The sequence below is a fragment of the Mchenga conophoros genome, linkage group LG9 (genome assembly GCF_057382185.1).
Source record: "Mchenga conophoros isolate Kocher_MC1m ecotype Shallow Benthic linkage group LG9, M_conophoros_male_GT1.1, whole genome shotgun sequence".
In the NCBI taxonomy this organism is placed as follows: Eukaryota; Metazoa; Chordata; class Actinopteri; order Cichliformes; family Cichlidae; genus Mchenga; species Mchenga conophoros.
In genome coordinates, this window is record NC_140534.1 from 19093368 (window position 1) to 19121036 (window position 27669).

General features: G+C 41.9%; 4 protein-coding genes across 19 annotated transcripts in view; 2 read left to right on the plus strand and 2 right to left on the minus strand.

Annotated features, from left to right (window-relative positions):
* Positions 1-2481, plus strand: part of apbb1ip (amyloid beta (A4) precursor protein-binding, family B, member 1 interacting protein) — a 30128-nt gene extending 27647 nt beyond the window's left edge. The window contains exons 11-14 of the mRNA XM_085286790.1: positions 776-874; positions 956-1076; positions 1196-1257; positions 1490-2481. Coding sequence (XP_085142916.1) covers positions 776-874; positions 956-1076; positions 1196-1257; positions 1490-2080 — 873 coding nt within the window. The 3' untranslated portion in view covers positions 2081-2481. The remainder of the gene's footprint in view (positions 1-775; positions 875-955; positions 1077-1195; positions 1258-1489) is intronic.
* A 232-nt stretch (positions 2482-2713) lies between these two features.
* LOC146567152 (uncharacterized) lies at positions 2714-9766 on the minus strand. Of its 8 annotated transcripts, none has more exons than XM_085286799.1 (21): positions 9455-9766; positions 8815-8872; positions 8414-8707; positions 8211-8329; positions 8004-8132; positions 7840-7904; positions 7692-7748; positions 7288-7347; positions 6560-6615; positions 6326-6413; positions 6146-6215; positions 5998-6070; positions 5842-5946; positions 5620-5749; positions 3910-3954; positions 3745-3826; positions 3573-3665; positions 3324-3400; positions 3163-3218; positions 2972-3051; positions 2714-2866 (listed from the first exon to the last, which is right to left on the minus strand). In XM_085286799.1, exons 3-21 carry the CDS (start codon positions 8643-8645, stop codon positions 2744-2746), a joined length of 1740 nt encoding a protein of 579 aa, XP_085142925.1. In that variant the 5' UTR covers positions 8646-8707; positions 8815-8872; positions 9455-9766; the 3' UTR covers positions 2714-2743. The 8 variants fall into 8 exon arrangements, with proteins under 8 accessions (XP_085142925.1, XP_085142924.1, XP_085142921.1 ...); XM_085286798.1 differs by having other exon boundaries at positions 6560-6627; positions 9455-9764; XM_085286795.1 differs by having other exon boundaries at positions 7288-7386; positions 9455-9764.
* Positions 9287-15323, plus strand: pdss1 (prenyl (decaprenyl) diphosphate synthase, subunit 1). 3 transcript variants are annotated; one of them, XM_085286811.1, is made up of 12 exons: positions 9287-9444; positions 9595-9755; positions 10341-10390; positions 10527-10659; positions 11255-11385; positions 11527-11668; positions 11749-11860; positions 11941-12050; positions 12158-12238; positions 12342-12455; positions 12569-12649; positions 14221-15323. In XM_085286811.1, the coding sequence occupies exons 2-12, from the start codon at positions 9600-9602 to the stop codon at positions 14359-14361; spliced, it is 1251 nt and encodes a 416-aa protein (XP_085142937.1). In that variant the 5' UTR covers positions 9287-9444; positions 9595-9599; the 3' UTR covers positions 14362-15323. The 3 variants fall into 3 exon arrangements, with proteins under 3 accessions (XP_085142937.1, XP_085142938.1, XP_085142936.1); XM_085286812.1 differs by lacking the exon at positions 9595-9755 and having other exon boundaries at positions 9308-9444; XM_085286810.1 differs by lacking the exon at positions 9287-9444 and having other exon boundaries at positions 9561-9755.
* A 14-nt stretch (positions 15324-15337) lies between these two features.
* abi1a (abl-interactor 1a) overlaps positions 15338-27669 on the minus strand; it is a 50198-nt gene continuing 37866 nt past the window's right edge. For 2 of the 7 annotated variants that reach the window (XM_085286800.1, XM_085286801.1), the window contains 6 exons: positions 24870-24970; positions 23587-23709; positions 20492-20746; positions 19030-19116; positions 17313-17498; positions 15338-17223 (listed from right to left, as the gene is read on the minus strand). In XM_085286800.1, coding sequence (XP_085142926.1) covers positions 17048-17223; positions 17313-17498; positions 19030-19116; positions 20492-20746; positions 23587-23709; positions 24870-24970 — 928 coding nt within the window. In that variant the 3' untranslated portion in view covers positions 15338-17047. Of the gene's footprint in view, positions 17224-17312; positions 17499-19029; positions 19117-20491; positions 20777-23541; positions 23710-24869; positions 24971-27669 lie in introns of all 7 variants that reach the window. The other 5 variants (XM_085286803.1, XM_085286804.1, XM_085286806.1 and 2 more) reach the window with 4 other exon arrangements.

The window sequence follows — 27669 nt, forward strand, 5'->3', positions numbered from 1 at the left end:
CTGCACTTACTGAGTCACCAGAGCCTTGGCCACTTGTACAAACTATGTGCCTCAGCAATCAGTGAACTTTATGTGGTTTGACACTTTGTGGCTGAACTGCTGATATTCCTTGTTTGCAGTTTGCAATAATCCCATTTACAGCCAATGGTGGAATATACAGGAGAGAAGAAATTTAATGAATGACATGAAAGACCTTATATTTAATGGTAAAATAAGTCCTAATTGGCTATGGGTTGTTATTTTCAGTTGTTAAAGTTGTTAAAAAACATTTCTTTGGACATCGCGAGTTTAATTTAGAAGGTGGGATTGATGCAATCCGGCTGATCACTTGCCACATATACATAACATCTACAGGAGCCATGAAAGCCTCTGGTCCACAGTTTTTGTGCTAATGCTAAAGGAGCTCTGTAATATTATGTGGTCTTGCTACAGTTTCTAAACACTACAGTTTGTAATAACATAACTTACAGCTGATCGTGTAATATTGAGAATGGAAGATATTTCAGAAACGAATTTGTTGCAATGGTGGCATCCTGTTGGAACATCCAAATTCATCATTCAAATTCAGTGAGCTCTTTAGTAGAGAAAAAACATCCTTCACAAATGTTTGTAAAGCAGATTGCACAGTTAGGTGCTTGATTTTATACACCTGTGGTGATGGGACTGAAAACACAAGGAATCAAAGATTAAAAGGTGTGGCCCAATGTTTTTTCCATGTGGTGTTTTTGATTGGCTGATCAAAAACGTATAAACGTATGTGGCTTTGCCTCTGCAGCATCCTCAGATCCAGAAAGAGTCTCAGTACATAAAGTACCTCTGCTGTGATGATATTTGGACCATGAACCTTTGGGTGACTGGAATACGGATTGCAAAGGTAAATATGAAAACTGTACAAAATACAGTTTTTCCTTAAGCAAAGATACAAAATCGGGTTGTCTTTTTCTTTTTCTTCAAGTACGGGGCATCGCTGTATGAAAACTTTAAAACAGCAGAGATAAAGGCTTCTAACTCTGTGTGGACGAACCGCAGCACTCCATCGAGCTCCAATCAATCAACGCCCTCACCCACAGTCAAAGGTAGCATGACATGCAATTTCTCCTTCACTGATTGTTTCATTGATCTGATGCAGTGATATTAGCACACACTTTTTCACTTGTACTGAAAGTTCACTTGAGTGTTTCTCTTCCTCTTCCAGCGAAATCACCAAACCAGGCCAACGGTCATGCTACCAAGCCGCAGCCAGGACCTATTTCTCAGGTAAACAGCACTTCATCAGAAGGGAAGCATTGGTTAGCCGTTATTGTGACTGTTTTTATAGTTTAGTCTATAAAAACAAACCATGCATAGGACAAACTGAAGCTAGCTCCTACATTTCCCATAATGCCATCAACACCATTTATCCAGTACAAGCCCTCTCCTCTTCTTTTGTTTAAGAATCTTTTCCCTTCCTGTCAATCTTATATCATTCAATTTTATTCTAACTTATCAGAATCCAGCTCCACCACCACCACCACCATTAGCTGAGGTCCTCCCCCCACCACCCCCAGACCCAGTGCTCCCTCCTCCTCCTCCTCCCATGGCTGCCAAGACTGCCTCAAAACCCACCCCCCCAAAGCGGAATCAACCAAACAACTTCCCTCCACCTCCACTTGATATGGACAATCTCCCTCCTCCACCACCACCTCCACCCACTGACGACCACTTAGAGGCTCCGCCAGACTTTCTTCCACCACCTCCTCCAGCTACTGGCTTTAATTCACTGCCACCACCACCTCCTAGTTTTGGTGGCGTGGACCACTCTCTGCCCCCGCCACCACCAGATCCAGTGTCTTTGCCACCACCTCCACCTGACCCAGTGTTTGTAGCTTCTGGGGCTCCACCACCACCACCACCACCTCCTCCACCACCACCTGCTGCTCCTGTCGCCACCCTAAGACCAGCTGTGAGGACCTCTGGGTCATTGAAGAAGGTTCCTCCGGCTCCACCAAAGAGGACTGCACCAACGCAAGGAGGCGGAGGAGGTGGAGACTTCATGTCAGAACTGATGCTAGCCATGAGGAAGAAGCATGCAGACCAGTAGCCTGAACAGAGAACTTGTGGACTATAAATACAGAATGAACTATGCCTGCACAGCCAACAACTTAATCAGCCTTTTCTCAAAGATGAAGCTAGTGGAGTTCTCTGTAGATTTCCCCTTTTAGTCATTCATCCTTTTTCTGAACAGCTTCCAAGACAAAAACGAGTTAACCTTTGAAAAAAAGTTCAGTTTTGAAAAGCATTTGAAAACGTTGGGCTCAAAAAGACTATTACAGTTTGCTTTGTCATGCTGTTATCATACTTCCATATTGTATATATATTTGCATACATAGCTGTAAATACTGTAAAAACACAGTCATTGTGTTACCAGTAAATATACAAGTTAGATAGTTTGTTTTCATTTGACTCTTCAACCCACCTAAATAAACCCTTGAATCTCCTGGCTGTGCTGCACCATCAAGATCTGTATTATTAAAATATGTTGTTGCTTTGCTGGACAAGTCGTCAGTCTGCCGCAGGGCCAGCACAGTCTAGACCTCATGGACATGGCTAAATGCTGTGCTTCCTCCCCTCAGACAGGCTTTTACAGTAACCACCTGCAGTCGGTGCTTGTTTGTGGATCTCTTTGCCTTTTGGAGCAAATATATTGCCCAACAAATGACACATCACACCAAAATATGCTACAAGTTTTTTATTAGGAGGTAACTCATGACGAACAGCTGACCTTTAACCTCCTAGCCCACTGTGGAGGTCTTGCTGCATAGCCCGCCTCCTCTGCAGTCTCTTGTGTAACAAAGGGTGAGGACAGGATGTGGTGCAGCAGCTCCACCTAGTGGTAAAGTGGTAAAGTAAACTGTAGTAGAAACAAATCATAAACAACTTTGGGTGTCGTTTTATTTGTTTTGTGTGACAGGTCCTTTTATCAGACACATACCTCGGAAAAGTCATTCCTCTCAGCTTTCCTTATTGCAGACTCTGCCATCCAGTTCCTCAGCACATATCTCGGATTTACATCTGTAAAACATTTAATCCAATCAGATGTTTCTGTCACCACTGCATAACAAACATCTAAGAATATAAATATTTATATCCCTCATCGTTTAATCAACATTAAGATTTAGTTACAGTTTGATTTACTTTTCATCCTGTGTTGACGATCCAAATCGCTATCATCCTGCTGTCTGAACAGAAACAGAGGAAAGAGATTAATTCACAGCAACAAACATCCTGATGTCACACAAATGTAAATAAGTAAATTCAAAATGACCTCTCGTGACCTTCCTTACCTACTGAGCCGGAACAGGTACTTGTTAAGCCAATCAGAAAAGTGCTTGTGGTGTGATAGGTCATCAAGAGCCCACATCTGATTTAGAAATAATACAATCCTTTACATTTCCTGCATGCCTAATTATAAGAAATGCATGCTGTGCAAGGAAAGCTCAGTATTGGTACAACTGATTCAACAGATCGGCCAGCTTCACAACAAAATCTAGAGATTGAAAGGAACAACAACATTTTGTCACTTTTAGCTCCACCTGCGTGAAGTTCTTGTTAAGAAGCTGCTTGGCTGAAACTTCGCTGAGCTCCCTGAAGGTCATGGTGAAGTCAGACTCTGTGTCCTCCATCACCTGTAAAGGGAAAGTGAAATTACAGTGCAGAGAGTGAGACTAAACTGATTTAGAAGACTGAAACAAACTGTATAATCACCTTAAGCAGGAAAGCAATGAGGTCGTTATCGTCCTCATCTTCACCAAGAAGTCCCAGTTTTGCCTTAAATATCTGGTGAACCCTGAAGTGGAGACATGAATAAATGCAGTCTTGGCTTTGCTGCAGCATGAACACAAGTAAGATAACATTTCACATGAAGCTCACCTCATTTGGTAAATGTTGGCATATCCTTTAAGAATAATTTTCGCCCTGCAAAAAGTTAAGATGACAAGTTTACAATTTGACTTCATGAATTTCTTCAAATTAGAAAAGAAGTCACATTAATAAACTTGAAGGTGTAATAAGCAGCTACGTATATCCCACTGAACTTTTACCTCTTTTTTTTTTTAACCTATTTGCTTTTTCAATAGATTACAATATTTATGCAAAAAAGTAAGTAAACATTAGCATAAGAATTTTAGCATAAGAATTTTTTAGCATAAGAATTTTAGCGTTTTAGGTTGCATCATTGAATAGCTTCACTCAGGCTCTATTCTTGACCACTCCTCTAAACATCTCTTGACTGTCTCTACTGCCTAGTTTGAATTCACCTGCAATATTTTAATAAGATTTAAATCCAGTCTTTGATTACGCAGCTCATTATTTATACTTTTTGAACCACATTTGTGTTAGTTTTTTACGGTTTTCACGATCCACTGCAGCTTAAACTTTCAGATCACTTTGTCTTCCTCCACTCTTTGGAACATTTCCAGTCAACACAAGTTAAGTTATACTCCTGAACAGCTCCTAAAAACATTTGAATTGTCCGTCCAGAGAACATCATTCCAAAAGTTCTTGTATGTAGTTCAGCAATTGATACATCTCGTGACTTATTATCCATGGAATTTGTGCAATCTCTTCATGACTGTTACAGCCCTAGCAGGCCTAGTGTGTGTGTGTGTGTGTGTGTGTGTGTGTGTGTGTGTGTGTGTGTGTGTGTGTGTGTGTGTTGGTGGATGTGTCCTGTTTCCAACTGCAGTATAAAAGCTTGAGAGAAGCCCCTGAGCCTCAGAGTGTGGGTCAGCTCCAGTAGTTTTGTGATGTGTGTTTCTGCACTAGCAGTAAGTGGTTGTGTTCTCCATCCTGCAGAGGATTGTTCTGTGGTGTGTTTTCTTTTAGGGGCTATGAATGCATAGTTGTTGCCTTCTTTGAGCAGAATTGTTTTTCTTTGGTCTGTTTGTTAAATTCCCTTTTTTTTGCAGCACCTCTGTTTTGCTGACACCTTCATTTCTGTTGTTTGATTGAACTGTCTCTTTAAGTTGAACCTTTTAATAAAGTTTCTTTTAAAAACTGCATGGTTTGCTTTTTCACACAGATCTTCCCGTTGTTTTTGCTTTCATCCCCAGTTCATTTTCGAGGGATATAAAAACAACTATAGATGATTCGTCTTACAGGGAAAAATACATTTACAAGAATAATCCAGAACTTTTTTTGACACCTTAAAAAGATTTGAAGATATTTGTATGATGACAAGAAACACTAAATGGTTGTTTGCTTTGCTGGGGTCAGTTTTCATAAGAGGGATAGATTTAAAGTGAGGGGTGTACTTACTTTCCATGTGGCTGCTTTCATTTTGTTGCACTGTATGACTACTTTATTTCCACACTTTCTCAAAGAAAATCTTTAAAGATATATTTGAATTAAAATATGCTGAAAATAAATTGTGGGATGTATTATTCTTTTCACATCGCTTTGTGTGACTCTGAAGTTATTTTGCTCATGTTTCTGTGCTTTTGTTTTTCAGACAAACAAACAGGCTTCTGTAAGAATGAGCTAACAGCAAAGCTGTTCCAGTTTGTCGAAATGACAAAAAGAGTTCAAGTCCTATATTTAGTAAATCCCCCTTGAGACAAAGTGATGTTGTGGTATTCTTACTGTTTCTGTTGTGTCTGTGTAAGCACAGGAATCAGAGCCACCAAGAGTTTCTCTAGATTCAAGAGGCCAACATTTGCCTGAGCTCCAATGCTGTACCTGCCTTCATCATCAGATGTGTTGGGGATAAAATCTGCAACAAAAAGAAAAATATTTGTCTGAGAACTGACAGCAAGAGGATTTCAGTTATTTTGGAGTAAAAGCGACATGAAACAGTCTACACACTGGGGTTATATGACTCCATAAAGCCAAAGGGTCCGTAGTCGATGGTGATAGAAAGAAGACTGAAGTTGTCTGTGTTGCACACACCTGTGGTGAGAACAGCGACAGCTATAAGTAGCGTTGGTTTAAACTGTGTGATACGAATGTTCAGTTTCTCACCATGTGCAAAACCGACTGACATCCACTGGGCAATCAGATGTGCCGTTTCATTTACAACTGTGGAAAAAAACACCTGCAAAGAAAACCTCAATAGCTTATTTACTTAAAACAAAAGTGGTACATTCAGCTGTGCTTTTTTATTACTCACCAAATATTTTTCTGGGTTGTCTGGATTTATAAAAGGAAAATGTTCGTCTATCACAAAGTTCAACAGCTTTCTAAAACGAAAATAACGATAAAATAACATTACAAACACAACAGGACACAGAACAAAGCCAGATGTAAACAACTATGAAGTAAACTTTGTCATGTGACCAGGCAGTCTTACCTCAGAAGATTTATTTCTCCACTTTGAGACAAAATTTCTAAGGATCCAATCCGAAACCATGACTTGGCCAATCGCAGAACAACAGCTCCTGTGGGGAATAAAGAAAAGCTGAACCAGAACAAAGATTAAGGCAGCAGACAAAACATCTGCATAACAGTAACAAAAATTATGCTGGATTGTTAAAAAGTAATGCAGTTTGAAATAAAAGGCTCCAGTCATGGGTAAATCCTGTACCTCTCTCTGCTTTCACATTTCCATTGTAGAACTGATCCCTCAACACTGGCTCCTCACTGACAATCAGACTAAAAAAAGAATTAGCGGATAAATCTAAAACACATAACAATTAAATGGCGACAAAAATCACACGATTCACACAATTTCTGGGTTATAATTTCTTTAAAAACGTCTCTTTTTTTGCAAATGCCAAAAAAATGTTCTCGTCATATGAGTCAAGCTCGAATGACTTGAACTAATTTTATGTGAATGAATGAAATATAAATTGATAACACATTTCTGCACATCAAAAGTCCTGATTGACAGTTATTAGGGTAAAATTTGTAGTAGGTAAACCTGATCATTGCCTTGTGTGGATAAAAACACAAAGTCCAATGCCAGAAAAATTACTGCAAAAGCTACACGTTTTATGGTTTCGGCTAAACAGGGATGTCAACAGCCTTTAGCCCGAATCAATCACTTGCTGGGAGTTAATTAATGATAATACAGTGCCAAATCAGGTAAAGAAGCACTTGGAAGCCAAACATCCGTCTTTGCTACTGAATCTGAATCAGAGGTACCAAGAATGTTTGATTGCTTGTAAATGTCTGATTAAGCAAATTATTATTACTACATAGAATCATGGTAAAAACAAATAATTATCATCAACCAAACACATTTCTTTACTTTTTGTGCTAAGTTTGTAATCTTATACCAAACTTATAGCTCTCAAAATCATTTATTCTCACCTGGCAGCCCTGCTGGTGGGAACACCCAGGAAATGCATCGCTTCACTGCACAGGAACTCCCTGACAGAAGACCGGATTACAGCACGACCATCTCCTGACCTGCAGCCCGATGTGAAGTCATACTTTTTTGGTTGCATTGCATGACTGCACAATTCTACAGCCATGCATACTAATATTAATAGCCATGCGTACTACTTATTCATTTTTAGGGGTCATTACAGCAGATCATCTGCCTCCATGTCACCCTCTGCCTAGCATCCTCCTCTGCCGTCCTTCAAAACATCATAGACCCTACAATTAAAGCCCTTTCCTTCTCTTTAGCTATCTCCTAACACACCTGTATATTACTACAAATAATAAATGTAATAGCTATTGCACAAATATATGTACAAATAAATACAAACCTTGAATATGGTGTTTTTCCAGATCCTTTAAGCTGGAGTTCCCATACCTCCCCCTTTCTATGAAAATTGAGAAGGAAAATATGTAAAGGCTTGAAGTGGCAGAAAATTACTTAAAACATAAAAACATAATTTTAAAAAATTAACTTACTTGTTTGAATACTGACCAAGGAAATGAGCTCGACCATCCCCCAGCTGGCCTGCCCAGTAGCCAAACTATCGAGGAAAGTAAAGCGTGTCAAAAAGATCAACTCAGCAAATAAGCAAAAGCTTTATAGCTTTTAAAAAGTTATCAGGTATAAAAATCATTTATACCTGATGACCTCCATATCTGTGAGCAAGTGGCACAGACCCCGGCAGTAGTCTGCCACCACTCGCATAATGCAGAAAATCACCTGACCGAGTCACTGACGCATCTAAATCTAAGATCCCCTCGATGACATCCTGTTAAGACAATTTTAGACATAAATGAATTCACTATATTGTGAAATTACAGTGCTGATAGTGACATGGCATCCTCACCTTAGACGCTGCTGTCAACCTCAATGGACCTTTGAGTGGAGTTGGAATGGACTTGGAAAATATGCAGTTCTTCACAGTGCGAACAAAGTTGCCATCAACTTTGTCGATTGGGAGTGCCTCTGCAGAGAGGACAGAGGGGATTGTATGATAACATTAGCGCCTTCCTCTATATTTTGACCTGTAAGGACAAGAATCTGTTTTACCCAATAGCTTCTTGCAGGAGACTCTGAACTGGTTAAGGTCGTGCATGAGGCTTGAAGCATCCAAGGTCCACTTGGACTTCACAGTGTGCGATGACGATTGGCTGTTTGATGCGGTGTTGTGGTCACTGTGACACTCAGGACTTATATTTTGGCACAACTCCAGGACATATGCAGGTGTGAAGCTCGATGCTGCCACCAGAGCAAAGACTAGTGCTGTACAGGTGCTCCACATTTTCACAGATGGAGCAGCTGACTTATCGAATCAGGTTTCAACTTCTCTCTGGCATGCCCCACCTTAAGAAGGTTCGTACCAAACACCCCACAGTTTTATCAATCATTAACTTTAAAAAAAAAAATCATATTATATTCTAGTTCATCTTAATTTTGTTTTATAGTTTCACCTGGTTATCCACATCCACAGCCCAGGGTTTGAGAAGTACTGCATTAAAGATAGCAGATCTGAGGGAAGCAATAAAAAAGGGTAAACCACACTTCCCCTTAGTGCTTATTCTAAGCCAAACAGCTGATATTTTACTTATGATAGTAAAAAAAAAAGACTTAGTCACTATTAATAGGCTACTAAAGTGTTAAGTAAAATATAATTTTTGTTTGGCATTAAATGGAAATACTAGAGTGATGTAAAATGATCTTAAAATTGTATTTCAGGACTTTTAAACCTTAATCAGAGTAAAAAAAATTATCAGTTGCACGTTACGTTTCATACACAATTCCTCCAATCAACTTTTAAGGGTTTTTTTTAACTATTAACTTACATAAATAACGAGTTAAACATGAACTAAACAACCTTAACTTTGTCTGTCAGCTCTACCGTATACCTGTAAATAACGATAGGGTAATTTTAGTTCTTACGTTAGTTTATTATTACATATTACACCCCAAATAATAATAAAGTGTCATGAAAAGGCGAGAGCTAGCTTAGCTGTTAGCAACCCAGCAACTAGCCTCATCCCAGACACCCGTATATTATCTGAAGACGAGCTTGAAAACACATTTTCCAGCACTAGCTTGAGGTATGTATACCTAAATTATTGCGCATTTACTCTCTCCATCATTTCCTGCCTTCTGCTGCTCCTCGTTATGAGACGTCACCGGATATTCCTTTACTGTTTTTCCGGTTCACGTTGCGATATGTAACTTCCGATGCATGCTGTTAACCTAAGGTAACATGGCGGGGCCGTGGTGGAGGAAATGCCCGAGGTTGACCACGGGCTGCACGGCCACGAATATATTAGAAAATTTGTGGCACTTGAAGGGCAGGCCTGTGTCTTCCTCTGCATCCCTGTTGAGCCGGGCTTCCTGCATCCCCACGCCGGAAACCAGGGTGAGTTTGCGGTTAATAAAAAGCTGGAGAGCCGGCATGGAGGACTTTTCAAAACCAGGAAGGTCATACACTGCAGAGTGGTGGTTTAGAGGCAATGCCCACTTCTGCTTTATTCCACTATCTGTCATATCCCATGCCAGTGAAACTTTATTTACATTCCTCAGTAAAGAGAATTTTATATCTGTGTGTTTAAATGAAATGATTGGTGACTTGTTGAGACTTCCTGCTTGCACGTAAGCTGTCTTTGACTTGGCCAGCTGCCTGCCTCAGTTGCATTTGATTCATTCATTCGGCATTGACCCACATGTGCAACACTTCAGTTATATGAAATGTAACACGTGCATTTTAAACAGAAAACAATGTTTCTATCTTGTATCAATCCCAGTTAGTGTGAGCGTATTATTTTATTGTTCCTATGTTAAGTGAATGCACCCAGGGCTTAAAATCTGGGTCCATAAATAACTGATCCTGTGTAGGTTTAAAATTGTTTAATAACAATAACTCCAGGGTGCTAGAGCCTCTGCAAACCTGATGTGCTGCACATGCCCGAGCTCATCTTTGTTATGATCTCATTTTCAATTTCAGCCGCCAACACCTGCACAGATAAACATGAAAGCAGGAAACTTTCTAATCAGGTGAGTTGTTAGGTAGTCCAGCTAAGTATTGATTTTTACATTTTATTTATTAATATATTTTAGGAGATATATCTTTTGTGCATTTCAAATCACACGTTCAGTTTCAGCATAAATATTTGCATATCTTTCTTTCCAGACACCAGTCACGGTTGCTGCTTCCAACACTACAGTCTTGCTGTTGCAGAGCGACACACAGTGACACAAAGCCCAAGGACCCCTTCACGTTAGCCCAGAAAGACTTGACGAGTTTATATGACGACATCAAAAAAGTAAGTCTTCAAAGAGATCAGTCCAATTTAGCTTTCAAATAGAATAGTTGTGCTGAAGCGATTGTTGTGCTGTATTCTGTTTTGTGTTGCATCCCTTTCTCTGGTCACTTCTCGAAAAGTAACAGCTTCAGCTCACATTTATTAGTTTTTCAACCCAATTTTAAGGTTGAACAAATCAGTAGTTAAATCCAGATGTTTGCAAAGCACACACTTTATCTTTAATGCAGTCAGGATTCATTCACTAATACTGGCAGGTTTTTACCTTCTTACTACTTATTAACCACCAAGCCTGTTAGCTTTCCCATTCAACTGTACTCTGAATTTCTCCTTGAACCAGTCTGCCTCCCCTCTCACCCGCCAACAGAGCAAAGCCACACCCTTCTTTCACAATAGGGGTTTTAAGCTGCTAAAGAACGTAGAGAAAAACTAAAAGGAAGTCTGTCTGAGATATTTTTGCAATAGCTGTGACAAATTAATGAAGGCTTTTTGGGTCAGAGTGGGCGGTTTCCTGCCCTGTGGTGATTGGCAGATTTCTTTCTGCACAGCGGTTGTTTATGGCGGAAATAAAACGCTTGCTTTTTACTGTCCTTTACAGGAGCTGTTTGTGTCCAAAGTAGAGCTGAAATCTCTGTGTGAATACTATTTCGATGGCAAGGGGAAGGCCATCCGACCAATGATAGTGGTACTGATGGCTCGCGCCCTTAACATCCACAGCAACAGAGCCGGGTAAACGACTCTAAACTCAGTTGTATTTTGCTCTGCGACACACGGGTCAGAGTCCTGATTGCACCGTTATGACAAACTCTTTTGTTTCAGATAATTGCATTTGACTTCCTCCTGTTTGCTGTCTGCGTTTGTCCATTTTAGAGATTTGCTCCCAGGGCAGAGGGCCATCGCTATGATCTCTGAAATGATTCACACTGCCAGCCTGGTGCATGATGATGTCATAGATGGATCGGATAAGCGAAGAGGGAAGAGAACAATTAATGAAGTGTGGGGTGAAAAAAAGGTAAAGGAGATAAAATCGTTTGGTCTGATATGTTTTTCCGAACCACCCGCTCGTATATCATTCGGCCTCCTCTCTTCCAGGCTATCTTAGCCGGAGATTTTATCCTCTCGGCTGCCTCAATGGCCTTGGCTCGTATCGGTAACATCACAGTGGTGAAAGTTTTATCTCAGGTCATAGAGGACCTGGTGCGAGGTAAGTCACGATGAGCCGAGAACCAGCATGCAGAAGAACTGGCCGGAAGAATGCATTTACATATAGCCTTGTGATTGCAGGTGAATTCATGCAGTTGGGTTCCAAAGAGAATGAGAACGAGCGATTCAAACACTACCTCGAGAAGACCTTCAAGAAGACAGCAAGTCTTATTGCAAACAGTTGTAAAGCAGTATGTACGTTCTGTCTTCACATAAATAGCAGAGAGATGGAGAAAAGCCTCGTTTTCTGCACTTTTTAATGTTTTTTTCGTTGACTGTCTGCACTCTTTCATTTAAGGTTTCCATTCTGGTAAACTCTGATCCTGAAGTGCATGAAATAGCGTACCAGTATGGGAAGAATGTTGGCATTGCATTTCAGGTACAGGCTGTTAAGCAAAGTGTCGCCCTCAGTGATGAGCAAATCTCAGTAATGATTTTTTGCACAGTAGTTATGTAATAAGGCGGTTTGTTTTGTCCTGTAGCTGGTGGATGATGTTTTGGACTTCACATCTGGAGCCAGTCAGCTGGGGAAGCCCACAGCAGCCGATTTGAAATTGGGTTTGGCTACTGGTCCGGTCCTGTTTGCTTGTCAGCAGGTGAGACACCGCCACCATCGCTCTTACTCAGGACATGCAGACAAACTGTGCACCACTAGGTGAATGAGATGGACTGCAAACTGTCTTTAGTTTTTATCTGTTTGTCATTTCAGTTTCCTGAGCTTCATGCAATGATCATGAGACGTTTCGCCTCCAAAGGAGACGTAGATCGAGCCTGGCAGTACGTCCTTCAGGTATGAGCCGTAATACACCATAAGTGAAAGCCTTAAAGGTCCAACCAAAAGAAGGGCTCTCTTAATAACATTTATATTAAAAAATAAAATGATGTGAAATTAGCTTCTTAAAAGTCATGACACATGCATGTTGAAATAGATTTGTTTATAATAAAACACTGTACATAAATTTTACAATAAACGTTTTATTGTGTACAAATAAAGAGCAGAGAGAGATCTAAAAGCGATGCAAAGAACTTTACCTAGTCTGAAGTGACGCTGTAGGTCAAAGTCTAACAATCTGCACTCTGAAACTAACGATGGTAGGATGGTTTTATAGATTTTTGGAAATGCATTTAAAAATCCTAAGTCTCATTTACAGAAGTAGTCGAACTCACTCGGTACTTTTAGCAGCACTGTCACTGTGGTGTAAACTGTGCGAGCACAAATCGCACCTGGATTTGTGCAGATCCTCCAAAGCTTGGTCAGATTAGATGTGAAAGTGCTTAAACTGTCATCTTCAGGGTCTCTCCTCAGATGTTCTTTGGGCTTTAGATCTGGGATTTGGCCAAATCACTCAAAGACAGAGACTTGTCCCAGTGCGTCCCTTAGAGAGGGATCGGTCCTGATTATTAAAAACGCTGTGGAGTGCCTTGGTCAAGGACATTTTCTGAAGCAAGAATTTAATCCGGTCTTACTTGTGCTTTAAGGTGAACTCGCTTCCTTTATTCTTTTATGAATTTCTCCCTTATTGCATGATGCTGCCACACCGTATTTAACCATAGGGTTGGTATAACCAGGTTATGAGCAGTGCCTGCTGTAATATTTAATCATTCACAAAAGGCTGCAAAACTGTAACCAGAAGTAGGTGTTTAGTAAACGAAGCTGAGCTCTGCGTGACAAAAAAAGCAGTTGTCAATGATTTTAGTGTTTTATTGTTGATAGCAGAGCCAGAGCAGACTTATCTGCTCTGGCTCTGATAAGTATTAGCTATCGTCCAGTAGCTAATACTGGACGATATTATCGTCCAGTATTAGCTACTTGCTGATAGTATCAGCATTTATAGCAGTTGATAAATGACTTTTTTTTTTTTTTTTAAAGGATAGGAGAACCACCCTTCGACCATGTTATGAGTGGCAGATACCGGTTGCCAGCTCACTGGTTGAGCAGGTGCCCATATGCCCTCTGGCTGAAATGCAGCGGCCCGGGTTCACATCCAACCTGCAGCCTTTTGCTGCCTGACTTCTTCTTCGTGTCCCCTCTTCACTGCTAACCGATCACTAAAGAAAAAAGGCCCGCCTAAAAAGCAAAAAAATACATAAAAATAAAAAAATCTGTGCATTGAAGTTATGTAGTTTCTCCACCAGAGGGAGCTGTGCAGCTTCTCTGTTGACAACATGTTTGGAACGAGCTGATCCAAGCAGACACATTTAGATAAATAAATGATAAATGTTAGGGAGACTCTGCTAAAAATATTTAGAAAAATAATTTTTTTTAATTACCACATATCTGTATTGGTCAGTCTTAAAAATCCGATATAGGTTAATAGATTAAAAACTTTAATAATGTGAGTGCTCCTCCTTCTGTTTTAGAGCAATGGTGTGCAGCAGACCAACTACCTGGCCCAGCACTACTGCAAAGAAGCAATCAGGCAGATCAGTAGGCTCAGGCCATCCCCAGAGAGAGACGCCCTCATCAGGCTCACAGAGATGGTGCTAACCAGAGACAAATGATCCTCCTCTGCTGGGCTTCTCTTCAGGCAGCTACTCCAGGGGAGAGGACAGCAATTTACCTGCCACCCTTAGGTCCTTAGACCAGCAGGGTTGGGCAAAAATAGCGAGGGAGGCAACAGGAGTTTGGTTTGGATGGACCTCTGGTGCTGATCTGAGTGCCAACTCTGGCTTAACAGAACAAAACGGCAAGCAGGGGTCTCTGATCTGAATCGTGGCGCTTTCCTCTTGACTTGAGGTTTGGTATTAAGGATGCACAGATTTATTTTTTGGGCTCATTCTGATGTTTAAAATTTTAGTTTGACTGAAACCTGATGCCAATGCCAATATTTATTTTGTTGTTGATAACAAGAATCATCATAAAAAGAAGAATTTTAAAGTTTTTCAGCTCCTCGTCAAACGGTCTTTGAACATTTAACAGGCCAAAGTTGGTGCAACACAAATGTTACCAGATTTGTTGAAAGCCCCAAACCAGGCCATTAAATTTGTGCATCCTTACGAAGCGCAAGTAAACTTGGTATTTAGGCAAATTGTGATGTTTGAGTTTCTTACAGGAAACGTATGATATGTAAATGAATAAGTACAACTGAAAACTGCAGCTGAACCCTTCACTGCTTACAGTACTGTAACTGCAAAAGCCTCCCGTGGCTCAGACTAGCCGACTGTGAGTGAACAGTTTGTTACCTGCTGGTCCTGAGCTGCGACCGAGGCGTTGCAACATCTGTGTAATTCCAAAGGAGAGGGAAGTGCATCGTTGTGTACTCGCTTGGATCCGTCCTCACCTCAAAGGCCAATCAGTCACGTGTCTTTCTTTTCCACTCTGAAGTGTTATATGGTTACTTCTGTGATGCAAAGTGTCCTGTAACGACCACGGCCTTAACATCTGCAATGACTGTGCGCTCAATAAACCAACTGCTTCATTTTTTTATTTCATTCAATCTGAAGCTTTGGTTCCTTGTCAAAAGTAATGACACGCACATGTTGTACATAGATTTGTTTATTATAAAACACTGTACATAAATTTCTCAATCAACATTTTATTATGTACAAATGAAGGGCAGAGAGAGATCTATGATGAAACTGAGCTGGAAATAAAAGAAAGTGGGTGAACGGTGACCACAGCAGGTAGCGGTTTAACACTGCATTTGGAGGTCATGTTAGATGACAGAACCAGCATGAAAAAGTACAAGATGATGATTCTTATACCTGAGAGACACCTACGTATGGACTGGCTGATTTATACTGGAGATAATGTATTATATACACCCGTGCAGCCCAGAGGATTACACGTTCCTAGCAGTCAGCGCGGTCTTTGAACCCAGACGGGGCCAGTGGTGCTTTGAGAAGACCGAGGAGGTACTAGTTGCTTAAATGGTCTACGTTATCACATCTGAATTGTCACGTGGCAGTTTTGGGGCAGGACGATTCCACTCTCAGGTGACAAATTGCAGGAAGTGTTTGCCAGGCTAACAGAGAGGTCACAGTTTTCATACACAAATGATCCAGTGACCCCCTCTGTGCCCGTGATTATTAGTAACCTAGAAAGGGTTAGAAATGTTTCAACACTTAGTAAGAAAAAAAACCCTGTGCTGTGGTTGTCCTCATCTTTACTTTGCTAAAATTGTAGTGCACAGGTTCAGAAGCAGGGCACAAAAGACAAGGTTTGAGGACCTAAACAGTCCCTTCACGTTAAGGTTGGGGGTCACGGGTTCATGTTTTTCATTTAATTTGTCACCCATATGCACAGGAATGATATTCCTGCCAGTCACCGAAAGATCTTCCACATTATCTGCATATAAAATTAACAGTGAATCCTAAAATGCTCCATAATAAGCTGAAAATGGATGGAATGTCTTTGCTTTAGATGGACCCAAATTCATGAAATTTAAAAGAAGGCGATAAAAGGGACGAGCCTGTCATTTACTTCAGTTTTTTAAAGAAGTGATTTCAACAGTGTAATGAGAAAGCAAAGGTGTATACATTTACAACATAATGGAAGGATAATGGCAATAAACTTAAAATTACATTAGCTCTTGAAAAATTTTTCCATGCTTTGACGCCGAGACTGATTTTCCCGCAGTAAGTTTTCTTTCCTTTGAAATACGATTTACAGTATTTATTTGCGAATCACCAACAGTCCATCTGTCATTTACAGAGTTGAGGAGGAGGAGGGCGGCACCACTAATGAAAAGCATCATATGATCGACATTCACTGAATTTACATTACAGAACCCCCCCTTCCCTCCCGGAGTGGCTGCAGCTCGGATTATGTACAACCAACGGTACAAACACTTCCACTGAAGGTGCTTACGTTACATTTTTATTTGTTCCATCGAAACCTAAAAACTCTTGTTCACAAAGTGTTTTGTTCAGGCAAGATCTCACCATACATCCTTCAACTGTGTGAGCATGTGCAGTCCAATTCATTAAAAAAAAAAAAAGTTTATTTTACATGTTCCTTAAATGTTCCCCACCTGTCCATAACACCAAAATTAGCTAAATAGATATACCTTTGTCATTTTATTTGCAATCAGTAAGGGAAAAACATTCCGTCATATCAAAAGAAAAAGGGCGGCGGGGGGGGGGATCACGTGGTTATGCATCTCGGGAGTCAGATTTCTGCCGTCAGTCTCTCAGTGGATTGTGATATGACTGAATAAATATGCTGTACTTTAACTGAAAGGTCCCTTCAGTCGGCGTAGTGCATGATGGACTCCACGTAGTTGCCGGGGAAGAGGCCGGTGGTGCCGTTGCACACGCCTTCGAACCAGCCGTCGTCGTTCTTTTTGATGACGTAAATGATGGCGCCCTCCATGAAAGTCAGCTCGTCGTCCTTGTCCTTGGCGTAGTCGTAGATGGCCACCACTGCGAACAGGAAGGGAAAAGGTTTGCTCTTGGACTCTGTACCCAACGGCAGGACTTCGCCTGCAAATACTTAGAAACGTTAAGCAAACCTTTCTCGATGTAGCTCTTGGGAGCCCACTGGGGGTCTCCGTCGGCGTAGGGGTCGTTGTAGTGCACGACTGCGGCGTCTTCCTCCTCGTAATCCACCGGAGGAGGCGGCGGAGGCGGTGGCGAGTCGTCAAACATGGGCATGTCATCTGGAGGAGGAGGTGGAGGAGGAGTAGGAGTATCTGCAACTATTGAATGGACATCAAAAGTGAGACTCGTTTTGGTTGGAGTCACAAGATGTCCTTGGTGATAGAGGTGGCGGCAGTGGGAGAATCATGCATAAGAAATAAATCAAGGCATGCAAAGTTTGTCTGACAATCAAGCAGGCTGCAAGGCTTCTCACAACTGACATGCCGTATGCGTGCGAACCTCTCAAGTGGCTCATGTAGTTTGTGCTCCTGTTGTAGCTTTGAACATCGCTTCACATGCATATGCAGAAAAAAAGGACACCTATATATATATATATTATTTGAGCACTTAAATAATGAAAAATAAACTCCAAGTCATGCCATTTAGTAGGTTAGAGCTGACGGCATCCACTCCAGGACAAGAAAAGGTATGAAAACGTATACAGACTGCATCTGACACTATAACAAACTGAAAATATGACGCCGTACTGTCTAGAATATACAGTTAAAGTGTTGGATGCTGACATTAAACACGGCCAACAGGGTCACTGTTTGCTAAATTCTCTGCTTTGTGTCAAAAAGATGGAATTTCCTTACATGGGTATATCAGGCACACCTCATCCATCTGACTCTGAGGTTTACAATATTTACAATTTCATTTTTGAGACCAACAGCACCCAAAAGCCAAGGTGGATGTGTGTGTGTGTGTGTGTGTGTGTGTGTGTGTGTGTGTGTGTGTGTGTGTGTGTGTGTGTGTGTGTGTGTGTTACTTCAAATTGAGCTCACTGGCACGTCTGTCTAATATTGGTGAGACCAAATCAGACCAAACAGTTACTACAGTTTCTGTGCAGACGTTTTGCAAACACAACATAGCTACCAGGGTTTAAGAATCTTGTTAACACTTACAAAATGTTGTTCTGCAGTTGAGAGTAACAGCAGCTTAGAGGGCCCGGTGGCGCCAGTGTCCGGCAGCCTCGCCTCTGTCAGTGCGCCCCAGTTACAATGTAACTTGCCATCACCAGTGTGTGAATGTGTGTGTGTGAATGGGTGGATGACTGGATGTGTAAAGCGCTTTGGGGTCCTTAGGGACTAGTAAAGGTCTTTGCTTTGCTAACAAAGTGTGAATTAAGGAGTTTCAATACAGGCCACTATAAAATAAATAGTTTGTGGTATCAGCAAACTATCCAGAGCTATTCTAGTGAAGTTTACCATTAATATATTAGTTCCCTTTCAATAAATGAGCATATGGCAGGTTTTGGATCAGAGGGGACAGCAGAGAGTGGTGACCTTTGGCACGTTTTACCCTAAACATCATCAATGACTTTAGCGTAACTCTATAGTGCTACAAGTACTCTGTATTATACCTCTATAGTAGTGTAGATTTGTAGCTGCAGAAACAAAGAAACTAAACTATAAGTTGCCTAATAGAAGCTTACATAATGAGTGGAATCTAGTAAGAATCAGTTCAGTTTTGGAAGAGGACGTATTAAACAGGATGAACACACAGTGCATGCTCTGTGTTTGGGAGTTGGAACAGTTGGCGCAGATAACGAGGAAAGTGCTGTGTGTGTGTCTTAGCCTCTTCACTTACTGCTCTCCTGCATCCTGGCCACAAAGCCAGTCAGAGGTATCTGTGGAGTCAGCTGGGGCATGGGGGGAGGAGGAGGAGCGATAGACACTGAAAGCCAGCGGAGAAAAGGGCAGGAAGGCCGACAGAGTGAGCATCAGAAGGAGAAAAAGACAAAGCCCATCAGTCACCAAGAAAGACAGTTCAGCGTCCAACCCAACCCCCAAGCAAACAACAGTCAACACAGACACACTGCAAGAACTGGGAGCATGTACACATCTAACAAAAGCACAGTTAAGCACTATACTGGAAGACTGATCGTTTAAATAAGTTAATTTTTTTTTTCTTCTATTTGACAGAGATCACAGATCAGACGCAAACATGAGCTGAAAAGTTCAGCAGCATCTGCGACTGTGATGAGATTCACATGGTATCAGGGGATCATTAGAGCAAGAGGATAAAACGCAGATTATGTTTGATTTCTGTCGATCAGACAGTTTCCTCTAAATCGAAAGAAAACAGGGGACTTCTAATAGCCACAAGGGGGCAGTATTTACTTTAGATGTCTCATCCTGAACTCATGTGAAGCAACTCCCTACAGACCTGTTTTAGTAATGTTAACACTACTTTAGATTCTCATGTTAGTTTTCCTCAGATCACATGATTAATTTTAGGTTAAATGCTGTGAATAAGTAATAGTCAAGAACCAGTGTTTCAGAAAATATCACTTTTAGGCTTCAGGCAATGACAAAGCTACCAGGAATCTGCAGATGTGCAAGAAAGACCACATGTGATGTGTAAATTCTCTCTGAATGAAGTGTTTGGAACGGAACGGGCACATCTGCACATCTGGAGGTCATCTGGCTTGCACTGTGATCTGTATAAATGGGATCCATACAGCGTGAAAAGGCCACCTAACTATTCCTGCTATCTCAAGCTGCAAGTCTACCCTTTAAAAAGAGACTTAAAAATCAATGATGCCTGTGCTTTGCCTTTATTTTCTTGATCCCACCTAATAAATCTGTGCAAAGAGATCTCTTAGCAATATAGGCATAATTGAAGTGAGGTTAACAGCTGACCTAACTGCAGTACAATACACAGCCAGTAAACTTTGCCTAAGTTTTTACAAGATGCCAAAGACCGACTCTGCACTGCTAGCTAATATTGATTGCCTGCATTGCATCTGTGTACAAATCCAAGGATGAGGCATTCTGCATCAATACTAAAGACGCCCCACAGTTGGATAAAAAGCCTTAACCTGCACTTTCAGATTAAAAACAAACGTCAATAGTTCTGTGAAGAACTCGGCCTGACCTTCAGAAAGCACTGATTTACTTGCAAATATAAAATATAAAGATTTTGTGTGTGGCTACAAAGGTTAGTTCGCGTCGGGTGCATGATTTGGGAAGAATGTGAGGTTGTGTGTCCTTCAGTGACAGCTCTGGATCTAGAAAGCAGTTGGGAGCTGGAGACAAGAGGGCCTTACTTGAGTTCTGACCATAGCCAGGAGTGCCTCCATTAATATGAGGCTGCTGTTGCTGCTGTTGTTGTTGCTGCTGTTGTTGCTGCTGCTGCTGCTGCAAGGAGAACTGCGAAGTGACCGACGGCGCCCGCCGGTAGGTGCCCGTGGCCGAAACCATAGAGACAGAGGAGTTGGAAGAGTTGTGCCGCGGAATCTGCCGCGAGATGGTTCCAAACTGGGACATTGGAGCGGGTCCCAGACCAGGTCCAGGGGCCACAGCTAGAAACCCCAAGGACGGGGAGGAAAGAGAGGAAAGCCAAGCACGGTAGCAAAGGAGGGAAGAAGGTTGGAAATGAGAGGGAAGGGGGAAACCAACCAAAACATGAATCATCAACACCGTGTGAGATAACATGAGCTTTTAAATTCTGATCAGAGCCCCCTGCCTATTAAAAAATGTTAAAGTTAGTCAACAAAAGTCAGAGGAAGCAGGTGATCTTGGGGAAGCAACAGAGATTGTAATTTGGTTATAAAAGTAACAGACACTTCATGAAGAGTTTCGTCAACAAGTTATCTTAAATGTAGCTTTCTTAGACAAGAAGGAAAGGAAGGATCGATTGAGGAATAAGAACGCAGCAACAGAACAGATGGATCCTGCAGGTTTTTGCTGAAGCAACAATTAAAACAGGGATTTCAAACTCATTTTATATGCCACGCTTTGATGTGAAGTGAGCTGGACCAGTGAAACTGCATGATAAATGTATGAAGCAAACAAAAGGTTCCCACAGTTCATTGGTCAGGGTGTCCTGTAAGTATAGATTTAGAATATGAAGCTTTCATTGATTCACTTTGGTGTAGTATAGATGGCAGTGGGTGTGTGGGGGATCTTTATCAACAGGAAAAACTGTTCAAAATCTTTGCCCTTCATTCACATTTTCTTAAGTTGTCAAGGATGCAGAATTGGAGTCTTTACAAAGCCGATTCAGGCCCGCGGGCCGTATGTTTGACACGGTTTAAAAGACTGCAGGTAGCATTTAGGATTACGTGCATCACTACACTGCCATCAAAGAATAACTGAAGCATCTCTGTGAACAACAGCTTTAAAAACAACAACAACAAAGAACTATTTGAAGATTGAAGCAATGTGTGCGGCTGTGGCCGACAAAAATAGAGAGGGCGAGGAGGGGTTTAAGTTTTTTTCTGCCTTTCTTTCTTCTGCTCGAGCATTTCCTGCTCACATTTCTAGATAATATACATCCTCTCGGGAGAGATAGGAATGGGTGGGACCAGAGGAAGTAAAGATTCAGAGGAAAACAACCACAAATAAACTTCGCTACAGTGTCACCAGCAGAATAATTATAAGTGGAAAATAAAGAGTCTGGTGATGTTCAGATGATAAAATGTGCACAATTCAAGTGATCATCTCGGCCACAAAGATTACCAGAGTCGATGAGCGAAGAGCGGCTGCTGCTCAGGCTTAGACACTTACCGGTGGACACCGATGAAACAGCTGGATGCTTTACGCTTTACAGAGCTCGGACTCAATCCCAGCATCACGAATCTGTGATTCAGAGGCCGTGTAAATTAAAGCTACATCAGGCACTGCTGAGTATCTGAAGCACCCAAAAGGCTGGCTGAATGGTTTGGGGAGTCCATTACCCTGAAATCATTATGTGGCATTTGCTGTGGCTCAAACAGTCTCCATACCGAGTCACTGCTTTACTTTCTACCAGTGAAAATCATTAGCATCTCTGAATTCAACTTACCCACTCCCTAAACCTGTTGCAAAGACGCATTGAGCACAGTGTTCAATAAAAGGCAACTAATTACTTAAAAACATAACAGGGTTTCCAATAAATCAGGTTTAGAGGGACAAATTAGCTTTAAATGTATTAGATGTGATGTGTTGTTTGACCCCTCGGTCTAACAATGCTGGTGCAGCAATTGTAATTTTAAAAGTTAGGCCCAATAGGAACGTTTGACTTTTTATACTACATCTGTCTAAACAGACCGCACCCTGCATCAGCAAGTTATCTTTAGCTTTGCCCGCTGATGGGTGAACATTTACAGTAACGACCGAGTTTGGGGATGTGTCAATCTTTTTTTGCAACTTTGCAAAAATAGTTTTTCTGTTTCATCACAGACTATGATCACAGCTAATGCACACGCAAATAGAAAGTAGCAGCGATGCGGCACAGAGATGGCTGACAATCAAATGGAGAGATTTAAAGATGCAAACTCATCTCAAATCGTAGCCACGCCGATTACCAATTAAAAGGGTTAATTATGAAACCAGAGTCTGGAATGTCCACAACCAGCTTACAGCTTTAAATGTGAATGATCTTGAGTTCAGGAAAGTGTTGCCTGATGCAGCTTTAACCACAATCATGTTTATGGAAATTTAAAAAAAAATAAATCAAATGAGCCACATACTGTACCTGCAGTAGAAGTCTCAAAGTCACGTTTCTGTACATCTGTACAGATTTGAAATAAAAACTTATTTTATTATCCACAACAGCTTGAGATTAAAATGTAAAGGACCAATTTAAGAGAAATTACAGGCACTAATTAACTTTAGCCAGGCCCTAGGTGACATGAGACTTCTGTATTAACCGATTACACTTCAGTGAAGAAGAGCACCACCACCACCAAAACCACCACCGTGAAGGATTAAGTTAAATGTCACACTGTGCTTAACAGAAGCACGAAACTCTGTCCACACTGCAAGCAACGACAGAGCTGAACAACCCAGAAATCTTTGGCTGCTGTGTTTAGTTCAGCGAGTTTCTTGGCTGGGGAAAGCTCGTCGTGGCCAACGCTCGTCGAGAGCGCAATTCGATTTTTATCTTTCTCCCCCATTTCCTTAATAATGTTTCCTCATTTTGTGAATACCGCTTCAGCCTAAGTGGATGACAGAGAAATCTCTCAGAGATGATGCGGCTGTTTCTGTTGCTTTATTCTTGATTTTTGATAAGATTTGATAAGAGGACCCTTTGCTTGCAGTGTGCACAGACGGACATCGGCACCCACAGCACCCTTATTTTGTGCATCTCCAAGGTGATGATCCGCCATCCAGTCGGCAGAGGTCAAACAAGCGGCTCTGGAGCTTCGAGGAATCTCACCTATGGGAGGTGGCGGTGGTGGCGCTGGAGGGGCCATCCCGGCCATGGGAGGAGCAGGTGGAGGTAGAGGAGGAGGGGGTGGGGGAGGCGGAGGGGCTCCCGGGGGAGCAGGCATGGTTGGGACTGAAAGGAGGACTCACGTTAGTGACCATGTCCTCGCCGCCTCCTACACCTTGATTACATGACATCATATCAATTTACTTAAGAACCCTCCGGGCCCGGAGGAGCGCTCCGACTTCTCACGCACTTGGACACACTCCTTTGCGGTATGAATCGAGTGTTTCCATGGCGACCAGCTTGCACATCACAGAGAAAGAGAGAGAGAGGGAGTGCTGCGGAAAGTCCTGTGCTGCCGGCCTGATCCCGGCGCCGAGGTAAAACAGCTGCTACGTCAACCTACAATGCTCCAAACTTAAACGCAGCACCATCTCCGCCGTGATCACGGTACAGCGCGACACCACGTGTAGCAGCTCGTCGTGTTACGTGGGCTTTACTGTTTAACTGTAAAGTGTCAGGCCTCGCGCAGCTTGGCCTATTTACACAGTAGGATAGAGAATCAGCTGTGCTTAGAACACAATGGGGCTCCATAATCCCTGTCTGGTAAACATAGGCTTTGTGATGCGCACTCTCTCTATCTGCCAATAGCGTCATACATTTACACTTTATCAAACTTCATCATATATTCAGATTTTACGCTTAAAAACATTTATTTAAATTGTATTTTTTTTAGCCATATATTGATTGAGAAATGTATGTGTTTAAAGTTTGATTCACAAAGAACACACCATAGACTGTACCTAAAAGATGGACAATCAGTAGCAACATTGATTTGTCCCAGATGTTTAAGAAGTCCAAGGTTGTCACCTTGCATACTGTTTTTTATTGTCTATTTCACTCTAAATAATGATAATGACTTTAAACAAATGAACACTGTTGCATTAGCTATTAGCTAAAGCTAATGTATAAGGACACATTCTCATTAGGAGATGTTTACTGAGGTCAAATATCAACTGAGCTGTAGGATCATCTTCTCATTGACTTCTGTGAAACTGGACTCATCTTTAAACAAGAGCAGTCGCCCTTTGGTGACCATTTCAGACCTGGAAGCTACATCTAGATTTGAATTAGTTGAAGTCTATGGTGTGCATCTTGCCAAACAGAGCAGTCCTGTAGTGTCATCATCTTGTTTTAACTGGGTGGAAAATACACCAAAACTCAAGTGACAACATTCCTGGCCGACTGTTACCGTTTACTGTTTAAGTCACCACCACTGTCAAGCTCACCTGGTCCAGAGTTGGGGATGGAGGGTGTAGGCACGGCGATGGGAATGCCAATTCCGCTGCTGCCGCTGTTCTCCCTGCTGCCGCTGCCCCCGCTGCTTCCACTGAGGGAGGAGAGACAGAAGGAAAAAGAGGACATTGTTTTATTCAGGGCAACCTGCTTAGACTGCACAGCAGGTAACACTGCAGATATAGGGGACTCTGCTGCGTCGCTGCTTATGTCCCATTTAGAAGTAAAAGGCCAAAAACTCCACATTTTTAAGTAATACTCCAGGGTGACTTTGCTCTTCCACACTTATTCAGTCTATTGGCTTGTTAAGACTGAGCTGCAGGGTGACACGCCCAAGTGAAAAAGACATGAGTCACCCTATTGAAGCATTTTTGGTCACAGTCTGTCAAAGAAACTGAACAAAAAAATAAATATTCCAGGATTTAAGAGGGTATTTAAGCATTCAGCATGCAAACCACCTTAAAATCTTGCTTTTGACACTCCAATTCCCCCCCAAACACAAATTTACAGTGATCATCATATAGTGTGGATGATAATCACCAACATTAAGCCTTGCTTTGAGAGTAATGGGGGGGAACAGTCACTTTGTTGTACATGATACGAGGCCTTGCCAAACACGTCTAAATGTTCCACATGATTTATTTTTAGAGAACGAAATAAAAGGAACAAAGACGTGACTATAACCGGAACATCAGTCTGCACATCAGTTTAAGCAGGCCACACACATGCGCGCACGCTTACTGCAGCTTGCACACATTTATGAGAAGCAGGTTAGTCAGCAGGATTTAAAGATTATTGAAATTGGAATTTATCATACCAACGTGCACGTATTTGTGAATGTTTTCCTACTACACACCCAGTATTATGTAGAATTTGTAGACTTACTGGTACAGGAATAAGTGTGACGCGTGAATTAACGCCTCACACCACTGCATTTATAGCCTGAACAAATCTGCAGTGTCTATCACTGGATGGCTCTTTGTGCGAGTTATTTGTTAGGCTAACTGGTGACTAAATTGACTGTAGATGTGGACGTGACATTTGTCTCCCTGCGACGAACTGGTGACCTGATTCTCACTCAACACTGCAGTTAAGAAAAAGGACATATGGAGTCATGTTAAAGAATGAGGTGAATATTCATTAGCTGTTTGTTTTTTTAAATAACGAAAGCTACAGATGAACAACTTTTTCAACTTCCTGAAATTATAAATTATATATGCGTTTCAAATATTTTGTGGTGTTGGACTTAAATTTTAAGACATGTGTTCCCAGGACCCAAATCACAGGCAATTTTCATATTTTTTATGACAAATTATCTACTGTTCTCAAAAAAAATCTTCCACTCATAATAAATTCATGAAACCAGCACAGTGATGTGGATGCTGCACTGATCTGTTGCTGTAAAGCGAGAGCTAAGCAGAAAAGCGAAGCTGTCGATTTACTGGTCCATCTACGTTCCTGCCCTCACATGCGCTCTGAGCAGTGACTGAAAGAATGAGGTCGCAGATACAAGTATTGGAAATTACTTTCCTTCAAAAGGTGCCTAGGCTCCCCTTGAGATACGGTGAGGAGCTCAGAGGGACTCTGAGTAGAGCTGCTGCTCCTCCACATTAAAAGGAGCCAGTTCAGGCATCTGACTTGATGCCTCCTGGACACCTCCCAGTAGGCGAGGTATTAGGGGCATGTCCTACTGGGAGAAGGCCCCAGGGAAGACCTAGGACTGGCTGGAAGAGGTGGCCGGTGTGAGAGAAGTCGCTGCTGTCGCTGCGACCCAGATAAGCGGTAGAAGATAAATGCATGGATCATCAAACATTTAAAAGGCGATTCTGTGGAAAATCGACATTGTTTTTACAGACTTGCCTTAAAAGTCTGTCCATTCCATCCCACATAGAGACAAAGCCTTTGTGGGTTGTGTCACAAAAGGCATTCGGCATATCAATTAGCTACGTCAAATATGTGGCGCTACCTGCTCCGCTCTCCTGTCACCCCGTGTGAATAAAGGAGCAACTGAAAGGAGCTTTGCTCAGACATAATGTTTTTACTGGATTTCAGCAGCTTTGCCCAGCACCTAGATGTAGGTCATGTGTATGTAATATGTACGTCAGCTCTGCATTTTCAGCCTGTACATGACCCCACAGCTCGTAGATCAATGGCCAGGACAAATAATTCCCTCCTCCCGCTCTTTCACCATCTCTCAGGCTGGCCTTGATCCTCATTTCTGCTACAACCCCTCATCCCACCTCTTCTTTTTTTCCCCTGCCGCTTTCATCCTTGTTTTTCAACTGATCCTCCCCTCACCCTTAACCATCCCTTGACCTCTTTCTCTGATCTCTTCATCGCCTGTAAAGTGATTCCCCATTCATCTACCAGAACCCCTCTCTCCCTCATCTCCTCTGATTCCTTCCACCCCTCTGAACCCCTGCTCACTCCCACCTCCCCCACATCCCCTTATCCCCCTTTCCCTTCACCCCTCCTCCCCTCCGCCCTCTCCTCCTCTCTGATCTGTGTCAGTCAAGCCCTGGGGCTCTCCGGGCACAAACAGCGGGAGTTACTCCTCTAAAGGACGACGGTGGCAGTAGGAGCTAACTGTCTGCGACTATAGAGGCTAAACAATATTGTGCCCTCTTTTAAAGTCAACACCCTTCCTCCTCATCTCTGCGATTTAGATTTATCCCTTCTAATCTCTCTATAACTTACCATTCCTTTGCCAACCCATTTATCTCTTCCCCTGCTTTAGCTTTCTTTAGTCGTCTTTGTTTCAAAATGGTGTCAAATAAAACCAATGAGCTCTTT

Excerpts from the sequence above, each read along its gene's own strand:
- LOC146567152 (XM_085286791.1), bottom strand. The coding sequence starts at position 8,645 with ATGTGGAGCACCTGTACAGCACTAGTCTTTGCTCTGGTGGCAGCATCG. Across the intron at positions 7,387-7,691 it reads GGAAAAACACCATATTCAAG|GTCAGGAGATGGTCGTGCTG; the intron begins GTTTGTATTTAT and ends ATCGGGCTGCAG. Across the intron at positions 3,827-3,909 it reads GCCAACATTTACCAAATGAG|GGTTCACCAGATATTTAAGG; the intron begins GTGAGCTTCATG and ends TCTCCACTTCAG.
- pdss1 (XM_085286811.1), top strand. The coding sequence starts at position 9,600 with ATGGCGGGGCCGTGGTGGAGGAAATGCCCGAGGTTGACCACGGGCTGC. Across the intron at positions 12,051-12,157 it reads TTGCAAACAGTTGTAAAGCA|GTTTCCATTCTGGTAAACTC; the intron begins GTATGTACGTTC and ends CTTTCATTTAAG. Across the intron at positions 12,456-12,568 it reads TCCTGTTTGCTTGTCAGCAG|TTTCCTGAGCTTCATGCAAT; the intron begins GTGAGACACCGC and ends TTGTCATTTCAG.